At 38.0% G+C, this 27,191-nt stretch overlaps 1 protein-coding gene across 2 annotated transcripts in view; it reads right to left on the reverse strand.

Annotated features, from left to right (window-relative positions):
* The window catches only part of VMP1 (vacuole membrane protein 1), a 121,635-nt gene that overhangs the window by 88,176 nt on the left and 6,268 nt on the right, over nt 1–27,191 (reverse strand). The window contains exons 2-5 of one of the 2 annotated variants that reach the window (XM_049861577.1): nt 18,597–18,698; nt 14,624–14,759; nt 13,465–13,555; nt 12,520–12,630 (exon numbers count right to left, since the gene is read on the reverse strand). In XM_049861577.1, coding sequence (XP_049717534.1) covers nt 12,520–12,630; nt 13,465–13,555; nt 14,624–14,759; nt 18,597–18,672 — 414 coding nt within the window. In that variant the 5' untranslated portion in view covers nt 18,673–18,698. Of the gene's footprint in view, nt 1–8,244; nt 8,458–12,519; nt 12,631–13,464; nt 13,556–14,623; nt 14,760–18,596; nt 18,699–27,191 lie in introns of those variants that run through there. The other variant, XM_049861578.1, reaches the window with a different exon arrangement.

A 27,191-nucleotide genomic window follows, 5' to 3' on the forward strand; every position in this document is an offset into this window, starting at 1 on the left:
TTATTTTTAACTTTTTAAGCCATGACTTCCAGTAAAGATTTATGTTGAATAAATTAAATCTTTTCCCTCTGTTAAAATCACCTTTTCTTTCACACATTTTGCTTCAAATTATTGTCACAAGGAGAACTATGTTTCTGACCAGACTACTCTCCTAACACCGTCACTTGCTCTCTTGACTGAGGAGTTATAGAGCATATGGCAGAGGTGTCTGTCTCATCAGCACAAAAAAGTAGGGCACAAGAATGTCAACGGCACATCTCCCTGAGTAAGGTTTTACCTCATAAATGAAAGGGTATAATAAGGACTTCCCAGACACAACCACATTTCTTTGACATAAAGCAAAAATGGTGATAAAACTGTCAACCACATACTGTGCTATCACCCAGAATATGTTGATTAAAAAAAAAAAAATCTAACCAGAGATTATTTGAAATAGCTTAAGCAATTACACAGGTCAGAGTTTCAAACCTTTACTTGACTCTGCTTTGCCTTTATTTTCTGACTATTTTTCTCTTTTCTATAATTGTCAAACTTCACAAATGGACAGTCTATTTTACTGAAGGAATTTTTTACTATATAGGCTCTACTAGTTATTGAATACCTCAAATGGCTCTTGGGAAGAATATGTGTGATAATTCATGTAAAATGCTGATCACAGGGTCTAGCACATAGTAAGCATTTCAGAAAATATTTGTTAGTCTATCAGTTAGAGACTTTGGGTGGCAGGAATGGTTAAGCACTTGACTACTAGCTGAAGGACTGGCAGTTTGGACCCACTCAGAGGATCTGTGGAAGACGATCTGCTTACAAAACGTCACAATCTTGAAAACGTTATGAAGCAGTTCTACTCCGCACACATAGGATCGCAGTGAGTTGGAACTGACTTGACAGAAACAACAACATCAATCAGTCAGGATAAGTTAGACTGTGGTACAAAAATAAACAACCCAAAGGTCTCAATGGCTAAAAAGGACAAAGTCTATTTCTCCCTCATCTTAAACGTTTAATAAATATTAGCTCATTTAACCCATTGCCATTGAGTTGATTTACCAGTCATAAAAACAAAACAAAACAAAACAACAACAACAAAAAAAGCCACGTTGCAGTAATAAACAAAAAAAACCTCAGTAGTTTTAAACAACAAAATTTATTTCTCCCTTACTCTACATATCCATCACAGGCTGGCAATGGAAATCTGCTTATTGTAGTTATGCAGAGATTCAGGCTCCACCTTTACATATCAAAAAGACAGGAGAAAGAGAATACAACAAACCTTGAAGCTTCTGCGGGAAACAACACCTAACACTTATGCTCACATCCCAACGGCTAAAGAAAATCATATGGCCGGAGTTCAATAATGTGGGGATGCAAAACCTTCCCACAGGTGTGAGTACCAAGGAAAACGACATCAAATATGGGCTTTTTTTAAAAAAGAGAACTGACTTTAGCTAGTATTACTATGGAGCCCTGGTGGCACAGTCATTAAGTGCTATGGCTGTTAACCAAAAGGTCAGCAGTCCGAATCCACCAGCCACTCCTTGGAAACACTATGAGGCAGTTCTACTCTGTTCTACAGGGTTGCTAGGAGTCGGAATTGACTTGACGGCAAAGGGTTTGGTTTTTTTTTTTGTTTAGTATTACTATGGGCACTGGGTTTTTTTTATTACTATGATGATAATGACAACGATGATGATAATGGTGATCGTTACTATTACAGTTACTAATTAACCTCGTGATCTGAACTCTATCCCAATTAATCTGTTGAAAATGAAGAACTGTGCCACTTTTGGTTTTCCTTTCGCTTTAGTTGTCTGAAAATTCTTTTGTAAATGTTCTTTCTTCTTCAATCTCGTTATGCAAAGGAAATACTGGAAGGAAAGTCTGTGTCTAAATACAAAGATCTAAGAGCTGAGGACAATCTGGTCAAATGCAAATGACATATGCTGGGAGTCTCATTTACATTTCTTTTCAACTTTAACAGATTGCTCCCCATACCTCTACGTCATGAATGTATTCTCTATACTTCCTTTCATCCATTTCTGATCACTATAGCCTAAAAAGTATTCTTTTGATAAAATCTAACACTCATTCACAACAAAAACTCTCAGCAAACTAGGAACAGAGGGGAGCTTCCTCAGCTTGAAAAAGAACATCTACAAAAAAGTTAATATCATATTTAATGGTGATAAACTATATACTTTCCCCCTAAAACTGAGAACAAAGTAAGGCTGTCCCATTTCACCATTCCTATTCGATATCATATTAGAAGTCCTAGCTAATGTAATAGACAAGAATAGGAAATAAAAGGTATACAGACTGAGAAGGAAGAAATAAAACTGTTTTCAGATGACATGACTGTCTACATAGAAAATCACAAGAATCAACAAAAAAACTCCTGTAACTAATAAATGATTATCCCAAGATGCAGGACACAAGGTTAATATACAAAAGTCAGCTGCCTTCCTATATGCCAGCAATAAACAATTGGAATTTGAAATTGAAAACTACAAAATTTGGATTAAAAAAAAAATCAAAGATAATCTAACGATAGAAAAAAGGTATTCTCTGCTCATAGAAAAAAGGTATTCCCTGCTCATGAATAAGAAGGCTCAGTCAGTATAGTTAAGACGTAAGTTCTTCCCAGATTGATCTATAGATGCAACTGTATCCCAATCAAAATCCCAGCAAGTTTACGGATATCGACAAACTGATTCTAAAATTTATATAGAAAGGCAAAAGACTCAACAAAGCCAACACTAAATATTAAAGAAGAACAAAGTCAAAAGATTGACACTATCCAACTTCAGGACTTATTACAAAGCTACAGCACAGGTAGTCCTTGACTTACAACAGGATTCCATTCCGACGACTCCGCTCTAAGTCAGTTCTGACTTAAGTTGAATACCTCATTTTTTTGTTTTCATTATTATTGCCTTTTCGTTATAAATCTGATCTTTGAACATCTGTAAGTCAATATCTAAGAATAATAACATCGGCAAATTACACACTGCAGAACTATAGGTAGTACATAGTACTAATGATAAGATGTACATACAGATAAAGCCGTAAGTGCGGTTTGTCGTAACTTGAATAAGTCATCAGGATCTACTTGTAATCAAAACAGCGTGGTACTGGGGAAATAACAGACAAAGAAATAAATGGAACAGAGCAGAGAGGCTCAGAAATAGACCCATATGAGTATAGTTGACTGATCTTTGACAAAGGAACAAAGGCAATTCAATAGAGAAAAGACAATTTTCTACAAATGGTGCTGCACCAACTGGACAATCACATGCAAAAAAAATGAATCTATACCCTGACCTTACAACTTTCATAGGTGATATTGGGTTTGGCAATGAGCTTTTAGATAATACACCAAAAGGATGATCCATAAAAAGAAAAAAACTGGTAAATTGGACTTTATTAAAATTAAAAATGTCTGCTCTGCGAAAGCTGCTGTTAAAATAATTCAAAGACAAAACACAGTCAGCGAAGAAATACTTGGAAAACATCTGATAGAGGACTTGCATCAAAAATATACAAAGAACACTTAAAACTTAACAATAAGAAAAACAATGCAATTAAAAAGTGGGCAAGAGATCTCGATCAGTAGGCACTGCTTCAAAGAAGATACACGGACGGCAGGTAAGCACATGAAAAGATGCTCAACATCATATACGATTCCAAACCAAACGCACTGACATGAAGTTGATTCTGACTCATAGTGACCCCAGAGTTTCCATGGCTGTAAATCTCTACAGAAGCAGGCTGCCACATCTTTCTACTGAAGGAGTCGCTGATGGTTTTGAACTGCCAGCCTTTGGTTAGCAGTCGATTGCTTTAACTACTGCACCCCCAGGGCTCCTTCATATACCATTCCCAAAAAAACCCGCTGCCAGCGAGTCGATTCCGACTCATAGTGACCCTATGCACAACACAACGAAACACTGCCCGGTCCTGCACCATCCTTACAATCGTTGCTATGCTTGAGCCCATTGTTGCAGCTACTGTGTCACTCCACCTCACTGAGGGTCTTCCTCTTTTCCACTGACCCTGTACTTTGTCAAGCATGATGTCCTTCCCCAGAGACTGATCACTCCTGACAGCATGTCCAAAGTATGTAAGATGCAGTCTCACCATCCTTGCTTCTAAGGAGCATTCTGGTTGCACTTCTTCCAAGACAGATTTGCTCCCTCTTTTGGCAGTCCATGGTATATTCAATATTCTTTGCCAACACCACAATTCAAAGGCCTCAATTCTTCTTCGGTCTTCCTTATTCATTGTCCAGCTTTCACATGCATATGATGCGATTTGAAAATACCATGGCTTGGGTCAGGCGCATCTTAGTCTTCAGGGTGACATCTTTGCTCTTCAACACTTTGAAGAGGTCCTTTGCAGCAGATTTGCCCAATGCAATGCATCTTTTGATTTCTTGACTGCTGCTTCCATGGCTGTTGATTGTGGATCCAAGTAAAATGAAATCCTTGACAACTTCAATCTTTTCTCCATTTATCATGATGTTGCTCATCGGTCCAGTTGTGAGGATTTTTGTTTTCTTTAAGATGAGGTGCACTCCATACTGAAGGCTGTGGTCTTTGATCTTCATCAGTGCTTCAAGTCCTCTTCACTTTCAGCAAGGAAGGTTGTGTCATCTGCATAACACAGGTTGTTAATGAGTCTCCCTCCAATCCTGATGCCCCGTTCTTCTTCATATAGTCCAGCTTCTCGGATTATTTGCTCAGCATACAGATTGAATAGGTATGGTGAAAGAATACAACCCTGGCGCACACCTTTCCTGACTTTAAACCAATCAGTATCCCCTTGTTCTATCCGAACAACTGCCTCTTGATCTATGTAAAGGTTCTTCATGAGCACAATTAAGTGTTCTGGAATTCCCATTCTTCACAATGCTATCCATAACTTGTTATGATCCACACAGTTGAATGCCTTTGCATAGTCAATAAAACACAGGTAAACATCCTTCTGGTATTCTCTGCTTTCCTCCAGGATCCATCTGACATCAGCAATGATATCCCTGGTTGCACGTCCTCTTCTGAAACCGGCCTGAATTTCTGGCAGTTCCCTGTCTATATACTGCTGCAGCTGTTTTTGAATGATCTTCAGCAAAATTTTACTTGCATGTGATATTAATGATATTGTTCTATGATTTCCACATTTGGTTGGATCACCTTTCTTGGGAATAGGCATAAGTATGGTATCTCTTCCAGACAGTTGGCCAGGAAGCTGTCTTCCATATTTCTTGGCATAGATGAGTGAGCACCTCCAGTGCTGCATCTGTTTGTTGAAACATCTCAATTGATATTCCATCGATTCCTGGAGCCTTGTTTTTCCCTAATGCCTTCAGAGCAGCTTGGAATTCTTCCTTCAGTACCATCAGATCCTGATCACATACTATCTCTTGAAACGGTTGAACATCGACTAATTCTTTTTGGTATAATGACTCTGTGTATTCCTTCTATCTGCTTTTGATGCTTCCTGCGGCGTTTAATATTTTCCCCATAGAATCCTTCACTATTGCAACTTGAGGCTTGAATTTTTTTCTTCAATTCTTTCAGCTTGAGAAACGCCGAGCGTGTTCTTCCCTTTTGGTTTCCCATTTCCAGTTCTTTGCACATGACATTATGATACTTCACTTTGTCTTCTTGAGATGCCCTTTGAAATCTTCTAGTCAGTTCTTTTACTTCATCAATTCTTCCTTTTGGTTTAGCTGCTCAACATTCGAGAGCAAGTTTCAGAGTCTCCTCTGACATCCATCTTGGTCTTTTCTTTCTTTCCTGTCTTTTCAGTGACCTCTTGCTTTCTTCATGTATGATGTCCTTGATGTCATTCTTCCACAACTCGTCTGGTCTTCGGTCACCAGTGTTCAATGTGTCAAATGTATTCTTCAGATGGTCTCTAAATTCAGGTGGGATATACTCAAGGTCATATTTTGGCTCTCGTGGACTTGTTCCAATTTTCTTCAGCTTCAGCTTGAACTTGCATATGAGGAATTGATAGTCTGTTCCACAGCTGGCCCCTGGCCTTGTTCTGACTGATGATATTGAGCTTTTCCATCGTCTCTTTCCACAGATGTAGTCAACTGGACTTCTGTGTGTTCCATCTGACGAGGTCCATGTGTATAGTTGCCGTTTATGTTGGTGAAACTATCATATACGATATTGTAATGGTATGTGACATTATGAATTTGCCAAAGCCCAAAGAACTGTACTAAAAATGAATCCTGTTGTAAACAATGAACTTTAGTTAAAGATCTTTTGTATCAATATTGGTTTTTCAATTGTAACAAATGTATCATACTAACACAAGATATTAATAATAGGGGAAACTGTGTGTGGGGGTGGGAGACCAGTAAGGGAGCATATGGGAATTGTCTGCACTATATACTCAATTTTTCTGTAAACCTAAAACTCTCTAAAATATAGCCGATTGTGTGGGGGTAAAAAAGTGTTCTTAATCCTTTAAGTACTTCCCTCCTCTTTCTACTCAACCATTGGAGTCATCAACCCACCTGGATTAGGGTGAAGATCTCATCTACCTTGCAAATAATTCCCATCCAAAAAAAAAAAAAACCCCACTGCCATCGAATACCTTAAAATTAACCTTTTCAGATACTTACATAATGAATGAACACATGAACACATTGCTATTTTCTACTCAGTTAATGCTATCAACATCTGAATCATTCAAGTCAGAAACCAACAGTTACACTGGCTCCTCCTTCTCTCATATTGCAGGAGCCCTGGTAGCACAGTGGTTAAGCACTTGGCTACTAACTGAACGGCCGGCAGTTTGAACCCACCAGCTGCTCTGAGGAAGAAAGATGTGGCAGTCTGCTTCCATAAAGATTTATGGCCTTAGAAACCCTATCGGGCAGTTCTACTCTATCCTACAGGGTCACTATGAGTTGGAATCAACTTGATGGCAATGAGTTTGGTTTGGTTTTGGGTACTCTTATACTAAATCACCACACCACACCCTTTTGATCGTATCTCTAAAATTTCTCTCAGATTTGTCCTGTTTCATACTAATACCATTGCCATCCCAACTACTCTTCTGAATTATCATATCATTGTTTTCCTTCTGCTTGACTTCACAGCAAAGTTTTTTAAAATAAATATCCTTTTTGCTCTATACTTCCTGCTACCTCCTCAGAAGCCTATGTCTCTCATCAGCTCTTAACCTAACTGACCTTCCTGTCCATCTTCACTCTCACCTTCAATCTATCCCTCAGACTATAGGCAGAATTATATCTTCCTAAAGTGCAGATTTAGTTGCTTTAGTTTTATTTAATTTTAAGGAATTTAAAGAATTCTAAATGCCACTGATACATTTCTTTTTTCCTTCAAATTTACCTACAACTGAAAAGGTGGCCTGATTTACCCTGGACTCTAGTTCTTATCAGCAGTGATAATGCCACAAAAGTTTTATATAGTTTTTATGTATAATGCAACAGAAAATTTCAGGAATTCCTTGATTTTATCTTCATACTTACTCAAATAGTATAATATATACAGCACCTGAAGATACTTCCCTTCAAATAGCTCTTTTAGAATTCCTTCTAAAATGGCAAAATTTGAAATTGTGAAAAGGCTAACCACATTCCATTAATCTTTTACCCTGATCAACTGCAGAAATAACTAATCGATCTATGGAAATGATGACTTTACTTTTACCCAAAAACCAATTTTGTAATAAAATCTTATTTGTATGCTCCTAAATTGTTTATTGGATACATGAATCAATGGAACCAGAATTATAATGCTTTCAATATCAAGACATTTTATAAATATCTACAAATTTAAAGGTTTCTCATGGATGTGAAGAGAAACAGGAAAAAAAGCTTATCAGATTTTAAACAAATTTCTTTAAGTTCTGGTGTAGTTTTTAAGGCTTATCAAAATCCCCTTTAAAGTTCAGCAGAATCTGCTATCTGGGTTGCTTTTCAGATGCTTCTAAATTACTCAAATGCTATAAATGCTACAAATCATTCATTTGTTTTTTTTCCCAGGAAGCACAGAAAGCAGGCCTAGACAAGAACAGAAAGGCATGCTGTAACCTGAAATTTCTTCTCTCCTTTCTGCCTCAGCCTCTACTGGTGGGTACAGTGTATGCTTCTAAGAAGGTGGTTATTAGAGAAACACTGATATGGGTTACCTCCTTAGGATTTATGTCCTTATTTGGGCTAAAATGAGCAAGCAAACATCAGCAAAATTCTTAGCATACCTGCTTTAGAGATGAAATCATTATAGCATAGAGATTGCCAGTGTCTGCAGTGATGAACTTATTAATCCAGCAATCAGCAGAGCTGAGGGACATCCTCTCCTGTTTTTCCCCTAATGAACACCAAACTGTTTTCAAATATGAAATTGCAGGGGAGGCAGAGCCAACATGGTGCTGTAGACAGAAGCACCATGCTGTCCTTCCACAGCAAAGACCTGAAAAACTAAGTAAAACAGAGACAAACGTCAATCCTGGAACCCTAAGCATCAAATGACGAGATAAAGAACTCAACCAAGCACCAAATGGATTAGGAAACTGATAGAGAACAGAGAGTGAGGCAAGATAGAGAATGGAGGTCCCCTATCAGCTAATGCAGCACAGATTTGGCATCATGGACTCCTCGGTCACCAAGATCAGTGGACAGAAAGTATGCGAAGGTAGCTTCACAGAGCTCCCAGCAGGAGACAGAGCACCCAATATCCAACGATACGTGATTTCCCACCCCCCACCATTCTTCTCCCTGCTCGGCCTCCACCGTTCCTGGCATGCCGTGGTTGCTCAGCTGGGGAAGCGCCGGCTCCATGCCACTTGGATTCGCCCTGCCCACACTGGCCGGCTCCCTCAGTGCCTTTTCTTTGTTGATGTTGCTTTTCTCGGCTTCTTTTGGTTGGCTCTCTCTCTTTTACCTCCTTCCCTTCCTTTCTCTTGAACACCTGGCTGTGTGTGCCATCTCTGCTTCTTCTTGACAGGCTGTGAAGCACCGCTCGGCTGGGGAACCACTTCCCCAGTCCGCGCCGCCACACCAGTGGGATCCCTGGGGGCATTTCTTTTCTTTTTACTTTTTGTTTTTCTTCATTTCTTGGTTTCCCACCTCTTTCTACCTTCCTTCATTTCCTGTCTCCCGAATACCTGGTGCTGTGTGCTATTGCCATCCCTTCTAGACGGGCTGTGTAGTGCCTAGAGGCTTGGGAGCCACTTCCCTGGTCTGTGCTGCCAAGACAGTGGGCTCCCCCAGGGGATCTTTTTTTTTCCTTTCTCCTCCTTTTCTCGATTTCTTGTCTCCCTCTACCTTCCCTCCTTCCTCTTCTCCTGAACACCTGGAGCTGTGTGCCATCTCCGCTCCTTCTTGATGGGCTGTGCAGTGCCACTCGGCTGGGGACCTGCTTCCGGTGGGCTTCCTTGGTGCATTTTTTTCTTTACTTTCTTTCTTTTTTTTTTCTCAGTTTCCTCTCTCTACCTTCCTTCCTTACCCTTCTCCTGAACAGCTGGTGCCATATGTCATCTCTACTCCTTCTTGACGGGCTATGCAGCACTGCTCAGGTGGAGACCTGCTTCCGGTGGGCTCCTTTGGGGCATTTTTCTTTTCTTCTTTTTTTCTCAGTTTGTCTCTCTCTACCGCCCTTCCTCACCCTTCTCCTGAACACTTGGTGCTGTGTGCTATCTCTGCAACTTCTGGATAGACTATGCAGTGCCACTCGGCTGGGGACACACTTCTGATGGGGCCCCTTGGGGCATTCTTTTCCTCTTTCTTCTGTCTTCTTTTTTTTCTCGGTTTTTTATCTCTCTCTTTCCCTCTCTACCTCCCTTCCTTTCCTTCCTCCCAACCACCTGGCATCTTTTTTTTTTTCCTTCTGCTTCTTATCTCTCTCTACAGTCCCTCCATTCCTCTCTCCTGACTACCTAGCTGCGTGTGCCTTTCTCTCTTCTTTTTTTCTCTCTTCCTTCCTTCATTTCCTTTGTTCCACCCATCTAGCTGCATATGCCGTATCTGTCCCTTCTTGACGGGCTGTGCCACACCACTGGGCTAGAAAGCCATGGCTTTCCTGGGTCTGTGCCACTCCAATGGCAGGCTCCTCAGCATTTTTTTTTTTTTTTGGCTCCTGTTTCTCTCTTCTCTTTCTCTTCTTTCCCATACCCACTTAGCTCCACACATCACAATGTCCTTCCTCCCTCCTGCCTATCTGCACCGTGCACTGAACATCACATCCCCGAGCAGCACAGGCATGGTCTACTGGAATCTGCCCTGCACTGACCCCTGGCCCGCTCTGTCAGCCCCAGTACACGCCACGAACAACTCATTCCAGCCCCTCCCCTTTTGCTGGACCTGCCCTGCTGTACCATAGCTGAATGACTGGCCCTGCCCATTGGACAAGGTGGTGAGAAGTAATGTGCCCACATGTGGGCAAACAACAAAGAATGCCCAGCCCGCCTGCTCAGATATAACCAAATAAAACAAAAAAGCTGGATGAAATAAACAAATCCACAATCAACAAATGAAGAAAATAACTACTCAATGTCCCGAAGACAGCAGACAATATCAAAACATTAAAAAAAAAAAACACGGCATGATGGTTCCCGAAGGAGTCTAAAATAAAACACCACATGACCTTCCAGCAGAAGAAAAGGCACTGGAACTACCTAACAGGGAATTCAAATCCCTAATATAATACACAGATTTTAGCCAAGAGTTGAAGGAAAAAGCAGACAAAAATGAGGAAAAAATAAACAAAATCACGGAAAAGAGAAGACAATGGAAGAATTCAGGAAAATAATACAGGAACAAAATGTCAAAATAAATTCACAACTATAAATCCTACAAAAACAGCAATTAGAAATCTAAAAGATAAACAATAAGATTTCAGAAATGCGTAGTGTCACAGAAGGCCTGAAAAGGTTTGAAACAATGGAAGACGGGGTCAGCGAAACTGAAGACGAATCCTTAGATACCACTTTACTGGAGAAAAAATCAAAAAAGAACGAAGAAACCCTGAGAATGATGTGGGCTACAACCAAAAGCAAAAATCTGCAAGTGACGGGAGTTCCAGAACAGAGGGAGAAAACGGAAAACACAGAAAGATCACCGAAGAATTGCTGACAGAAAACTTCCCAATATCATGAAAAATGAAAAGCTGACCATCCAAGAAGCTCAATGAAATCCCCTATAGGATAGACCCCAAAAGAAAATCACCAAGGCATATCATAATCACACTCTCTAAAATCAAAGACTGAGAGCAGCTCAAGAAAACAAGAAGTCACATACAGAGGGGAAATAAGAAGACTAAGTTCTGATTACTCGGCAGAAAGCATGCAGGCAAGAAGGCAACGGGATGATATATACAAAATCTTGATGGAAAAAAGTGCCAACCAAGAATAATATATCCTGCAAAACTCTCATTCAAATATGATGGTGAAATTAGGACATTTCCAGATAAACAGAAATTAAGGGAATATGAAAAAACCAAACCAAACTTACAAGAATTATTAAAGGGAGCCCTTCGGTTTGAGAACAAACAACGTCAGATAATAACCTGAATCCAGGATACAAGACCACACCAGCCAGGTACCAACGTAGGTAATGAACTCTCCAGGATTAACCAAAACTAGAAGATTTACAATGGGGGACAAAATGATGTTGAAAATCTGAACAGACTCATGACAAGAGACTGAAAAGGTAATAATAAAAAAAAAAACTATCAAAAATGGAATTGCTCTCAATGTATTATTCAGGGACAGGATTAGAGTGAAACAAGTGAGGCATCTAGGGAGCAAAATTTAAAGTGGCACTCACACCATACTTAGATAATCCTGAGAGCGAGTACCTCTTTAAATTTTGTGCCCTATGTGTCTTGCTTGCCACAACATAGTCCCAGCCCTAATATCATTTCAGTATATTTCTACTAAGTAAAAAAAAAAAATGTTTTCAGAAAGGGTACTTTTTATGCTTTGGTTCAAAAGGGTTTAAGAAAGAATTCAGTTCTACATCCTTAATACTTCAACAATTACCTTCACTAAGAATCCCCAAATAACCACCCAAGTGTGTACATGGTATCTGAGGATGTGAGGGAAGACACTCTAGTTGCTAAAGTACTTTCTCTGTTGCTGATTAACAGAAAAAGTAAACTGTTCAAATTCTCCCGAAGTCTTACATGAAAATTTTTTACATTTAAGTAACTTTATTAAAATGACAATTACATAACCAAGAGAATCATTACTCTAAAATCTGGAAGAAAAAAAAAATTTCCTGACTGAAGTAATTTAAGTAAACAAACTTATTTGCCTAAGGGTTTCTTTTTCCTCCTCTTCTTAAAGCGTCAATCCAAAGGGAAAGGCAAAACAGAATTCTAAATCGAATTAAAGAGAAGATTTAAGGATCAGAATGCTTCCAAAACACAAAGGTAATTAAATACAAATCTTAGAATTTTAGCATTTGAAGAAAGCACCAATTAAAAGATAGAAAATTTCTTCCAATTTTACTTATTAAAAGAAAGCTATTCTTACCAGATAAAGCAGAAAGGTGTGCAGCCCTGTTCCAAGCCCAACAGAAGACAAAATTCCTAAGCCTATCCAGTAGGCATACAAAAGAAATTGTTTTTCTATGCGTTGCACATACTGAAAAACAAAAAGGTGGAAAAAAATCTGAATTCTCTAAACAGAAATATGGTATTTAAAAACAACAAATAAGTTTCAAAAAGGAAGAAAACATTAAGATTAAAAATCCATTGAAGAGGCCTAATTCCTTCATTAACATACAATTGCAGAGATGAGCAAAGAAAGTGTCCAACTGGAATAAAGACTCTGTTTCTAAACTTTTAAAGTCCTACTACTGTGCTGACATTTATAGGACAAAAGTAAATTACTAATAAGAAAACTATGAAAATAAAAATTTTTAAGATATTTAAGTTACAAAAACTTTGTTTAAAAAAGTATGACAATAAACAGTGGTAAGAGTGGGGCACTGATTAACATAATGTTTGTGAAAGAATACACTCTTGATTATCCAAGTCAAAACGGGAATTTATTTCTAGATTCCAGCTTTGGCAAGTAAAGTCAGCAAGCTCTTAATAGGACACACAGGTTTCTTAAAAATACAGAAATGAAATGCATTTAAAACTATAAAATTATCACTAGAGATAAACTGATTTAAAATATGAAATATAATTTTAGTACTGTTTGCTATTAGAATACATTGATGTTTTGCTATTTTAACAAAAGAGGTTGACAAATGTCCTTTTTTCCCCTCAGTAATGTTCTACTTACAGACTACAGGCAAATGAACTTGCCTTTTTGACATTAAGATACTAGTTATAAGGTAGGTTAAAAGACAAAGCGAAGCCTAAATATGATGAATGTAGAAAATCTATGAGACCCACAATAGTCCAATTTTTAAACTATTTGGGACTAGAGAAGGTACAAGAGCAGAAACTGAGTTGCTGAACCTCTTACCTGTTGATGTGCTCCTTCAACATAATACGTAGCTATAAGCACAGCAAGCAGCAGTAAAAAAGACACCACAATGCTTTGACGATGCCATAATCTTAAAAATAAATGAAAAAAACAAATGAAGAAATACCTTGCAGTCTCATTTTCAGGATTCATCACTCTTAAAATACCTTCTTGTTAAAGCAGTTGGCTTTCTAGCTGAGCAGTAGAATCAGTTCTTTCTAGGCTAAGCTCTTAACCCTTTTGTACTTAAATACCATAACACTGCGGCCTCTGAGGGAAGGAGGCGCAGAGCGAGGTCAAGGAAAAGTACATGGGCACCCCATTCCTTATCAAAACTCTCACCAAAGTCATTCCCTTACACAAAGACCCATCTTGGTTACACCGTAATTTCTAATTTGGAGAAGCATTACAGTGTAATGAAAAGGGCACTGGCCTTTATGTCAGAGGACCTGGGTTAAAGCCCCTTAAATACTGGACTTAGAGCAAGCCATTTAACCAATGATTGTGTTTCTTGTCTTTAAAATAGTAATGATCATATACCTACTTTACCTTCTTCGTAGAGTTGCTGAAAGGATCATATGAGCTGAAAAATGTTATAAAATGCCTTATAAACCCAAAAGTACAATATCTTTAAAGTACAGGTAATAACTCAGAAGTGCAAGCCTGAAAATGATAAGCTATGTAAAAGTCCAACTTGCTCTTTCATATTTGAAACAGGGTTTACAAATACTAAATTTAAAGACAGAACACATTTCCATGGCAGAGTCCTCTTCCATTGGCTCAAACTAACAGTAAAAGTGCCACATATCCTGAACCTTGTCCTGCTAAAGAATCAGTGTAACTAATGTACATAGGCTTGATTCCTCCGGAAGGTAAAGACAGGAGGAAAAAAAAATCTCATTTTTAGTGTTCCTCTTTCCACAGAAGATTCAACATAAGACACTGGTCAACTGTAACAATCCAGGGAGCAAACAGCAATACTTTTCCCTAACCTATTGTGCTCCAAACTACAGAAAGGAGAATATATATATTCCCATGGTAATATTTTAAATGTAATCAATCTATTTGGATGGAGGAGGTGGCAGGGGGTGGGAGATTGCTGAGGCATTCTAAAATTAGTAAACAAAGTTAATATAAAAGGTAATGGAAGATTCTTTACTTTGAGGTCCATTCCTTTAAGATTATTAGGACTTCCAGAAAAAAATACTGCAAGGTAATGAGTGGCTGTCTCCACAGGACGATGTTCTGCCTTTCTTCCCGATCCCTCCTCTTCTTTTCATTCATTGAAGAGGAGTCTGAAAAACAGTAACATCGATGTTAAAACAGAATTTTTGACATTTATGCTCATACTTTCAAAATTCATCCACCTTTCCACATCTGAAAGACCACATATAAATCTCAAACATTCAAACAACGTGATTCATATCTGGGTCACGCAAGTTTAAATAGTTCAAGTACTAACTGAAAATACTCCTTCTCTAGGAGAGGCAACCCTTGGAACACAATTGTATTAACAGAAGTGGCCCAATACAAGTGTGCCTGAAATCTGCAACAGAAAGCCAAGAATCGTGGTTTGTCACTGTAACCTAAGCTTCCATAGCAATTAATTTATCTGTATATTTGCCTACCTCTTTCCTATTAGTGGCAATCTTGCAGGTTATTATTATTGTAAGCAGTGCTGGAGAGAGACGGTACAATGTACTAGTGCTTAGATGCATACTGGATGAAAACAGAATTTTACCCATGTCCCAGCTTACCACTCACATGTCCTAGAACCCTCGGAAGTGGCAACTAGTCCAGACTTAGGAACACCTTAGTGGCTTAGAAAGGAGCTGAATTATCACAGTTGCTACTTTTTAATCAGTGTTACCTAGAGAACAATTTAGCAAAAAATGATCTTTGCTACTTCCCTGAACTGAGGGATATGAAACCATTATGCAGAAGGTGTTCTAAAGGAATGGTACTGAAAATCCCAGCAGTTGAATTTGAGGTAGCACTAGAAATTTTGGGAAGATGATGAGTCTGGGCTAGTTGCTTCTGCCCTACTCTTAGCATTGTTTTTGCAATTATTTCATTGTTAGAATACAAGCTTCTACTCTTGTCTTGGTTGGGACTCTTGTACAGTATAAACTGGTCTAACTTCTGTGAAGGGCAAAGTGACCAAGGGCTCAAAATTTGGAGGCAAGCGCTTAGTTCCAAACCCTGGTTCTGCCACCTACCAGCCATGTGACTTTAGGCAAGTTAGTGAACTTTCCTATGCCTCAATTTTGTTTTCCGTAAAATGGGATAACAATAATACTTACTTTTAGAGTCACTGTAACGATTAAGCGAGTTAACATATGTAAAGCTCTCAGAAGAGTTTGACAGTAAGCGCCCAATTAAGGTTACCCACCCACTGCCATCCAGTCAATTCTGACTCATAGCGGCCCTACAGGACAGAATAGAACTGCCCCACAGGGCTTCCAAGGAGCGCCTGGAGAATTCAAACTGCTGCCCTTTGGGTTAGCAGCCATAGCACTCAACCACTACGCCACCAGGGTTTCCCAATTCAGGTTAGTTATTATTTTGTTGTTGTTGTTGTGCTTTAGGTGAAAGTTTACAGTTCAAGTCAGTTTCTCATCCAAAAATTTATACACACATTGTTATGGGACCCTAGTTGCTCTCCCAATAATGTGACAGCACACTCCTCCTTTCTACTCCAGATATCCCGTGTCCATTCAGTCAGCTCCTGTTCCTTTTTGTTTTCTCATCTTGCCTCTGGACAGAAGCTGCCCATGTAGTCTCATGTATCTACTTGAACTAAGAAGCACTCTTCACAAGTATCATTTGATGTCTTATAGTCCCGTCTAAACTTTGTCTGAAGAGCTGGCTTTGGGAATAGTTTTAGTTCTAGGCTAATAGACAGTTCAGGGGCCATGTCTTCTGGGGACCCTCCAGTCTCAGTCAGACCATTAAGTCTGGTCTTTTTACTAGAATTTGACTTCTGCACCCCACTTTTCTCCTGTTCCATCAAGAAACCTCTGTTGTATTCCCTGTCAGGTCCGTCACTAGTGGTAGGTGGGCACCATCTAGTTCTTCTGGTCTCAGGCTGATGGAGTCTCTGGTTTATGTGGCCCTTTCTGTCTCTTGGGCTAATATTTTCCCAGTTAAGGCTAGTTATTATCATCTATCAAAATTATAAACGCACACTGTAACCTAATAATTCCATTTCTTGGAATATATTTTACAGATACACTCTTGCACAAGTAGCATGACTTTTGTAGTTTATTGACTGCAGCGTTATTTTTAATAGCAAAAGATTATAAACAACTTAAATGTGATGAACAGAGGACAGAGGCATGATTAAACAAAGTATGGTACACTCATACAATGCAATACTACGTAGCCGCAGTAAAAAATAAGTTCTTCAAGTAGTTACAGCCCAACCTCTGAGAAATATTCAGTAAAAAAACATGGTACAGAAGAGTAAGTATGCCATGCTAATACAGTGAAGCCTGTGAGAGCCAGAACTTGATCTGGCTTCCTTGGTTTTCAGTTTTCCACCTTTGACAGGGTGCAGTCTTAACACTTTTCTATCACTCACTATTAGTGGAAAATATTTGAGTTTTCCTTCTCTGACAGGTTTTCAGCTTATACAGGTTCCAGCTTTCGAAGGTTTTAGTGTATTAACATAAAACGCAGGGGAGGGGGAAGAGGAAGAATATATAAATGTACGTGCTTGCTGAAAGAAAGAAAAAATAATGTGCAAAAGCTCCCATTGGGAAGAGACTATGATGTATGCAATGTTTATTCCTGAATACTCAAAATGTTTAATAAATGTTGTTTGATGAGAATTTCTTCATGTTGAAAACTTTAAGGGGTTGAGTAGAAGCACATAAAAACGCTGACACTATATGGAATGTAGGCATCTTAATTCCAATGTATTTTCAGCTGAGGGACAAAAAGGCCTTCTTTCATCTTCCAATTGAAGTTTTTCCATCCTATATATCTTAGCCAGTAAATAAAAATAAAAACCACTAATGATGGTTTACACAGGTTTTAAGTTGAACTCAAAATGAAAAAATGTAAAATTTATTGAAGATCAAAGTAACTCAAAAGTCAGATTAGTGAAGCAGAATGTCTCCTGTTAGGCAACGCAGTGATTAAAACGACAGAAACTACTATTTCAGAGAGCTTGCACTTCTTCCAATAGAAGATAATTTCTGTGGTGTAACTATGCTGGAGTATTTTTTGCAATGCTTCTGAAATACAAAGCAATGCAGAAGTTAAAAAGAAAACCATTACAATTCGCAAAAAGAAAAATCTTTAATTTTCCTTTCAACGAAATAAGGAAAGTTCCTATTTAAATCATCCATATCAACAAAAGTCGTTATTTTTGTGGTAAATGTATAAATAAAAGTGAAATATACTAAAAAATTACTGCAAATTCCAAATTTGCTTAAATATAAAAATTTATTCATCTCAAACTAAAATTGTTAAATACATCTACAACAATCACACTGTTGACATTTTGGAGAATTGTGTATTTAAGAATATTGCAATAAGCAAAATTATAATCTACTTTTAAAGTCACAAACTGGCATAATAAAACTGAGCCGCAAACAAAGCCTACTGAATACTTAACATACCATGAGGTTAACAAGTAATAACCCTGCACCTGGAACATTGTTGATATGACTGTGGCCAAGCTGCTTCTGCTATCACTGTGAAAAACCATTCTATAGGCTCTGACCCATAATTTAACTTACCTGAAGATACTATCAAAAGATAACGAATATTAAAAGTATGGGTAGTCCCCGGCTTACAACGGATTCAAGTTATGGTGAACCTCACATATGACCATCCATCCTTTTCTGGTACATCTTATCGTTAGTAATACGTTGCAGCAGGTAGTTTGCTGATGGTATCATTCTCAGGTGGTCAATCAATTTTATCAATTACTGTTCAAAACACCACTGGATTTATAAAGTTACTGAATAAACAAACAAACAAAAATGAGGTATTTGACTTATGTCAAAACTGACTTAGGACGGAACCCACAGTCAGTTGGGTACTACCTGTAATGGATTTCTAATGAAAAGTGTATGTTCTTTAAACCAGTAATCTCCTCCCTCCAAGCCATCAGACTTTACCTGTGAAGTTTCCATTATGTTGCTCCTTGTTCATTGCTACACGTCTCTGGTCACAATTTTTTCCATTCTCTGCCATTTCATAAATCAGCAACTCTTGAGGAGCTAAAAAGAGTGTGTTGGGGGGGAGAGAAAAACTCAGCCATACGTTACATAGTCCTGCTTTGCAGCTGTAACTGAATAAAACTGGATACAGGAATAACATGGCAGTAACACCCCCACATGCTATTTGTATGCGTTTACACTTTTCTTTTATAACCAAGACAACAGTATAGAATTCTTTTCTTTTTTTCTTGTTGTTGAGAATATACACAGCAGAACATACACCAATTAAACAATTTCTACGTGTATAATTCAGTGACACTGATTATGCTCTTCAAGTCGTGCAACCCTTCACACATTCCTTTTCCAAATTGTTCCTCACCCATTAACACATGCTCACTGCCCCCTAAGGTTTCTATCTAATCTTTAGAACTTCTGTTGTCAATCTGATCCCTGATAGTTCTTAAAAGAGCACAGTGCTCAAGATACAAAAAAAAAAAAAAAAATTCTTTACTAGTTAAGCTAAACTACTGTTTGGTTTTAAGAAGACTCCAGGGGATGTTTTTGGTTTAAGGTTTAAAGATTATCTCAGGGCAATACTTTTGGGAGTTCACCCAGCCTCTATAGTTCCAAAAAGCCTGGATTCCATGGGAATTTGAACCTCTGTTCTGCATTTTCTCCCTTTTGATCAAAATTCTTCTATAGAAACTTTGATCCAAACATTCAGTAATAGTAGCCAGGCACCATATAGTTCTTCTGGACTTGTAGCAAAGGAAGCAGTTGTTCATGGAGGCAGGTAGCCACATATATTCCATTTCTTCCTATTCCGGACTCTCCTCCTTCCTCTGTTGCTCCAGGAGAATAGAGACCAATTATTGTGCCTTGGATGGCTGTTTGAAAGCTTTTAAGACCCCAGGCACTATGCAATGAACTGGGAGGTAAAACCGAAGCACTAAACATGTTATTAGGCCAATGGACTGGGATGTCCCATGAAACCATGACTCTAAACTTTCAAACCAAATCCCATGAGGTGTTTGGTTGTACATAAGCAGCCTCAGCAGCTGATCTTTCTTTTGTTGTAAATATACTTATCACATAACTTTTGCAAAGTTAACTTTTTATAGGTGTATAACTTATTGACAACAGCATAGAATTCTTTATACAAGTAGTAAAAACCTAAAAGCCATGTAGTTGTAACCATTTTCCAAACAGTCTAGTGATTTTTCAGCTTAAAATTTGGAGGTAATTTGTCCACAGAAGGATATCAAGTACTAGCACCTTAAATTATTGATAAGTTTAAAGTCTAAAGTCCTTCTAGTTAATGATTTAATATCATACACACTATTATTCAAATTTTCCAGTCTTTCCCAGCCCTTTTAACATTATTAGAAAAAAAGAATTATAATACCGAAGATGTCACCAATGGTAACATATATATACAGGATTACAGCGTAGTTTTATTAAAGAAACAATTCCACTTAAAAAAAAAAAAAATACAGGCATAGAAGATAAAATTTTTTTTGAATGTTTAAGATGTTAAATACACTCTATATCATGCTTCATATTGTAGGTATAAATGTTTCCATTTTAAATCACTGTAATACAATATATAAATTGTGCTCACAGAATTATTCTACACAAAAACACCATATTGCCTGTGACTGTGAATAGCATTGTTCAAGTGTTAGTAAAGCAAATCTTCCCACTCAAAAAGGGCATCACTTCAATAAAGGCTATGATACTGAGTCCTAAATACAAAATTAAAACTTGCCCAGACTTTTATATAAAAACAATTGATGAGAAACAGTCATCATTACCAAAATTAAAACTTTGGTGCTTCAAAGACCACCACCTAGAAAGTGAAAAGACAACGCACATAATGGGGGAAAACATTTGTAGATCAGGTACTTAATAAGGAACTTGCATCTGTAATAGATAAAGAAACCCTACAACTCAATAATAAAAAGACAATACAATTAAAAAATGGACAGAGGATCTGAGTAGACATTTCTCCAAAGAAAATATACAGACAATAAGCACATGGAAGGATGTGCAACATAATCCACCACCAAAGAAACACAAATCAAAACCACAATGATTCAACTTCACATCCATAAGGATAGCTATAACCAAAAAGAGAGATAATAACAAGTGTTGGTAAGGATATCAACAAACTGGAATCCTCGTGCACTGCTGGTGGGAATGTAAAACTGCAGTTACTTTTCAAAAAGTCTGGCAGTTCCTCAAAATGTTAAACTAGTTAATGGATTAACATGACTTCGCAATTCCACTTCTAGGTGTTATACACCTTGAAATTATATGCCTAAGAGAAAAAAAACTTACGTCCACACAAAATCTTGTCTACGACTATTCATAGCAGCATTTTTTTTTTAATAGCCCTAAAGCAGAAACAACCCAAATGCCCATCAACAGATGAATGGATATATAAAATGTGGTATATACATACAACGAGCCCTGGTGGCGCTGAGGTTAAAACAATCGACTGCTAACTGAAAGGCTAACGGTTTGAAACCATCAGCGGTTCCACAAGAGAAAGACGTGGCAGTCTGCTTCCATAAAGATTTACAGCCTTGGAAACCCTACAGGGTCACTATGAGTCCGAATGGACAAGATGGCAGTAGGTTTGAGGTTTTTTTTGGTTTATATCCACACAATGGAATATTATTCAGACATAAAAAAATGAAAAATATGCGCTACAACATGGATGAACCTTGAGAATATTATACGTGAAAGAAGGCAGTCACAAAAAGACTACATGTTACATGATTCCAATTACATAAAATGTTCAGAATAGACAAATTCATAAAGACAGAATGTATATTAGTGGTTTCCTCGGGCTAGGGGGATTCAAGGGAAATTGGAAGTGGCTGCTAATGAGTATTGTGTTTGTTTTTGGAGTGATGAAAATGTTATAAAATTGATTGTGGTGATGGCTGCACAACTGTGAGTATACTAAAAACCACTCAACTGTATAGTTTAAGTAGGTGAATGTATGGTATGTGAATTACTTCTCAATAAAGCTGATAAAAAGAAAAGAAATAGTCATGAGCTGGAAGTATAAAAACCTATAAACATATTTACAGAAAAAGAATGGCATTCTCTGAACTCTACGAATCCTTCATTATCTGTGTATTTAACAGGAGCCCCAAGCTTAATGGTACGCTAACGATCAAATGGCTCAAATTTTTCTATTTTACCAGCTGATTCAGTGACAGCTCATATTTATGAGTTTGAGTTGTACTATTAAGAAATCAAACTCAAGACATCACTGTATTAAAAAAACAAACAAACTTGTTGCCGTTGAGTCAATTACGACTCATAGCAACCACTGATCCAATCATTTAACAAGTATTATCTGAACACCATATGTGCCAGAAATCATGCTAGACTTGTATTCACCAGATTAGAATATAATATGGTCAAGGCCCAATCTTTCTATAATTTATATGGAGCTATTTTATTCCCCGACTAAACTCTTAACTCTAATCCCTATTTCCAAAATTTACGCCTCATTAAGGAAAACAAGTGAAGTGTATAAATAGACTACGAACAAAGAATATACATTCATCACTCCAACAGTCTCTTCTTTTAGACACAGTCCATTTATGGACACCTTTTTGCCATTTTAATTTCTCAGTAAGCAAATAACACATAGGTTTTCATTAGCACAGATAGCCTGGACTAGATGATCAGAAAATTTAAAGTCAGGAATTGTAGATTTGCTGCCAACTAGTTGTGTGACCTTGAACAAGTCTTTTCTCTCAGCCTTGATTTCCTGAGGCCACAAAACAAGGGCACAAACTCCCACTTTCAAAAGATAGCCACGAGGATAAAACAGTGTTTGTATATGTATGCGCATGCATATATAACCATAAAGGGCAATACATCAAAGGAGTAGGACATATATGAAGCAGCAAACTTGGAACTCCTACACTAGAAAAACAACTTCACAGCACATGCCCTACCAGTAATATGTCTGTGTCATTTATTCAACAAACATTTAAAAAATACTGGGATCTGTAATGGACACTATCCTCAAGAAGCTCACAGTCTGATAGGCAAGCCAGATAAGCACAAGAAATCAATATAATAGAATGAAGTAGGTGTAATAAAATTAATAAATTTTATTAGACAGGAAGACTTTGTATTAGTGGGAAGGAAACAGGTTTTAGAATCTACGAGATTTGAGTTCAAATTCAAGCTTCACAAGTAATTATTCTATGAGCTTAGAGAAGTTTCTATATCTCTCTAAACATCAGCTTATTTAATCTGTATGGCAACGCATATAATATACTAATATATCATCTCACCCTTTGTATGAATTCAATATATACTGGTTATAATGATGAAAAAGAAAGTAACTACGGGAACTCCAAGGACGACACATTCAGAACAGTGCAAAGACGCTGAAAGTTTGATTCTGCATTTTAAGTCATAGTTCTGTGAAGATGTAAAGACAATGTAGACCAAGCAATTTCAAAAAAAAGAAACACAAAGTTATTTTGTTAAAGTCCGTAAGACCAGAACATCCTAATAGATTCCCAAAATAATCAGTACTTTTTGGACTTTAGCAATAAACTCAACTGAGGAGGTTTGAAATGGAAAAGGATTAAAGATTTTCACCTTCCAGCCATTTAACTTAAGTTCTATAAATACTTAAAATGTGTGGGTTTCATATTGAGCGAAATCCTGTAGGCAATTCCTTTTAGAGATGAACAGACATTCACCTAAATCACAATAAATAAAATTTAATTAATTTGTGGTAAGAGATGAACAGGGCACAAAAGGACTTGTATTATAAAGAAAATGTCCTAAAACCTTTCCTCCTGTAAAACATTCTTATTTTCCCCTATTTACTCTGTCCCATAGTGTCATCTTCAAGAGATAAAAAGAGTTCTATCCAAAACAATTTGGGTCCATTTGAGTTCTTACTTATAACAATGGTATGGTGCAATTATTTGAAGTTTTTGTTTTTAAGATATTGCAACAGAAATTTTCATTTGAGCACATAATGTGTTCTTACACAATGGGCTTAAAAAGAAAACAGCCTATTGACATTTTCTTCTCAAAAATTCTCTATAGAAAACAATAGTCTGAAATTTTGTTTTATAAGAAATAATCTAGGGAGCTAAGTCACTTTCTTTTAATCACTCTACTTCACAAATTCAGTTTTAAAAACGTTTCAAAAACTTTTACTGTTCCCAAAGAAAGAACTATAAAATAAGGCCAAACAAATTGAGCTTTTCAGAAATACTGGGGTTCTAAATAGGTAAGCTTCTAAAAGCACGAAAACTTTTTTTGCATTTTAGCCATTCCAAATGGGAAGTTTTATTTGTTTTTTGAATTTTAGATGAACGTTTACAGAACTAGTTTCGCATCAAACAGCTGGTACACACACTGTTGTATGAAATTGGTTAACAACCCCACGACATGTCAACACTCTCCCTTTTCAACCCTGGGTTCCCTATTACCAGCTTTCCTGTTCCCTCCTACTTTTTAGTTCCCATCCCAGGGTGGTGTGCCCCTTTAGTCTTCTTTTGTTCCACAGGCCTGTTCAATCATTGACTGAAGGGTGAACCTCAGGAGTGGCCTCATTACTGAGCTGAAAGGGTGTATGGGGTCCATACTCTCAGGGTTTCTCCAGTCTCGGTCAGGCCAGCAAGTCTGGTCTTTCTTTTTGAGTTAGAATTTTGTTCTACATTTTTCTCCAGCTCTGTCTGGGACCCTCTATTGTGATCCCTGTCACAGCATTCAGTGTAGTAGACTAGTTGTACTAGACTCAGTCTGGTGGAGGCTGTGGTAGATGTGGTCCAATAGTCCTTTCCCTTGTGTCTTTAGTTTTCTTCATTATTCCTTGTTCTTGAAGGGGTGAGGCCAGTGGAGTGTCCCAGATGGCCACTGACAGGCGTTTAAGACCCCAGACACAACTCACCACAGTAGAATATAGAACATTTTCTTTATAAACTCTGTTATGCCAGTTGAGCTTGATGTTCCCTGAGACCATGGTTCCCACAGTCCTCAGCCCAGCAATTTGGTCCCTCAGGGAGTTGGGGTGTGTCTATGTAGCTACCATGGCCCTGCCTTGTACAGGCTGTGCTGTCTTCAGGACAGGAAGTTTTTTAAAGTATATTACATTATTCTTTGCCTTTTCAAATTCCCCTGAAAAGATCCTTAGTTCCTTTACCCCTCTCTTCCCTAATCACACACATACTGCAAAACTTACGGTCTGTCTGAGCAACTGAACATACTGGTGAATGAAAAAAAGGAAAAAAATACAACTGCACAGCCACTTTTCAACAAATATTTATTAAGCGCCCTGTATGTGCCAGGCATTATTTGAGATGTCAAATCTCAAACCTCAAATTGATTCTCATTCCTACTAGTAAACTCTTTCTCAATCTCACAACTATTTAATTCCTTGTTCTCTCTCTCCTCAAACTTCGTACCCCATTTCCTCCCTTCTTATTCTCAGCCGCTATTTCATTTTATTATAAAGCAAACAGAAAGCAGAGGGCATTTCCCCAATCCTTCTACCACTAAATCCACTAAAATACATACATCTTCACCCATTAGCCTTCTCTTTTTACCACTAGGACAGTGTCCTTCACCTGCCAAATGCCAATATGTCAAGATACATTCTGTATAGTATATCACTTCCTCTCATCTTCCCAGGAACTTTGCTCTTCAGCCACTTCTGTCATCACTTTTTCCCCCTTTACTGGATCACTCTCATCATCAAAGAAGCATGGTTCAGTACTTCCCATTTTTAAGTCCTTCTTCAAAAACAGATTTCTCAAGAGTTGCCTACATACATAGTCTACATTTCCTCATCTCCAAAACACTGTGTGAGCCATTTCAATGTAACTTGTGTCTCAACGTATCAACAGAAATTGCTTTTTTCAAAGTTACCAATGACCTCCATGACATCATACTGAACCTCTTACCTTCCCTGAACATAACTAACCACTCTCTTTTTCTTAAAATACTCCTGATTCCTATTTCTCTGGTATCAGACAGCTCCTCCTGCTCCAAGAGCTGTAGTTGTTACATGCCATCGAGTCAATTCTGACTTATAGCGACCCTATGGACAGAACAGAATTGCCCCACAGGGTTTTCTAGGCTGTAATCTTTATGGGAGCAGATCGCCAGGTCTTTTCTCCTGAGGAGTTGCTGGTGGGTTCAAAGCACTGACCTTTCAGTTAGCAGCCGAGCACCAGGACTCCTTCTCTACCTTTTAGTGTTCTTCAAAGCCTGGCGCTAGGCTCCTTTCTGTTGTTTACATTCTTTCCATAACGATGCCATCTATTCACTGAGCCTTAAATATTCTCTACATACTCATCTATACTACTGCTTTCAAAACCAGAACCCACTTGCACTTTTGTACAAGTAATTAAAATCAGACAGAATCTTTAACAGCATTTAAGCCAATCATACCCCTACAATTCAGGGATAAAGAAACTGCATCTCAGAGACAAAGGGACTTGTATAATGTCACAGAACAAGACAGTAATAAACTTGGAGGTAGGATCCAGATATGGGATGGTCTAATACTAGAAAGTCCCTGGGTGGCGCAAATGGTTAAGTGCTAACCAAAAGCCTGGCAGTTCAAACCCACTCAGAGGAGCCTGACGATCTGTTTCCAAGAGGCCATGGCCTTCAGAACTCTGGAGCAGTTCTACCTTGCACACACGGGGTCACCATGAGTTGGAAACGACAGCAACTAACAACAATGGCAGATAATGGGAATGATGCTCATAAATGCACATATGATCAGGGACCTACCCTCTCCTAACAGTCCAAAGTGGAACCTTTTGTTTACTGCTTTAGAAGATTCAGTAATTTAGTTTGGCATTGTTTTTGCAGTAAAATGTGGCTAATGTTTAAAATGAATGGATTATTGTAGTCTTAGCACTGGATGTACAGCCTACAAAGAACCTTTGTAAGCCAATTTCAGCAGTATTTTCTGAGCACTTCTGCCCAAGTCAAAAATAAAATGTGTTTTAGTGTTAACCATTTATTTTAAGTGCTTCTTCAGCATTTAAAATCTCCTAGTTACAGCTTTTTTAAAAAAATTTACCCTTTTACAGGTTTTTTGTTTTCCACTGCCATTCTGAGTTGATTTCTGCACTGATAGAGCCTCTTCAACATACAAAGAAAACCCTATTCCCAAAAGGGATTACATCCATAGGTATAGGGGTCAGGATTCCAACACATATTTTGGGGGGGGGCACATTTCAATCCATATTATTCTGCCCTTTGCCTCCCCCCCAACTTCAGTCCTTTACCACATGCAAAACACATTCACCCGATCACGTCCCAGAAGTCTTATCCCATTCCAGCATCAACTCTAAAGCCAAAATCTCATCTTCTGAATCAGCTAATTCAAGTATGATTCTGGGCGCGTTCCATCCTGGGGCAAAATTCCTTTCTATTAGTGGATCTGTGAAACCTAAAATACATGTTATTTGCTTCCAAAGTACTATGGTGGGACAGGCACAAGGTAGACATTCCCATTTCAAATGGGAGAAATTAGAG

Source organism: Elephas maximus, chromosome 19 (assembly GCF_024166365.1).
Source record: "Elephas maximus indicus isolate mEleMax1 chromosome 19, mEleMax1 primary haplotype, whole genome shotgun sequence".
Lineage (NCBI taxonomy): Eukaryota > Metazoa > Chordata > Mammalia > Proboscidea > Elephantidae > Elephas > Elephas maximus.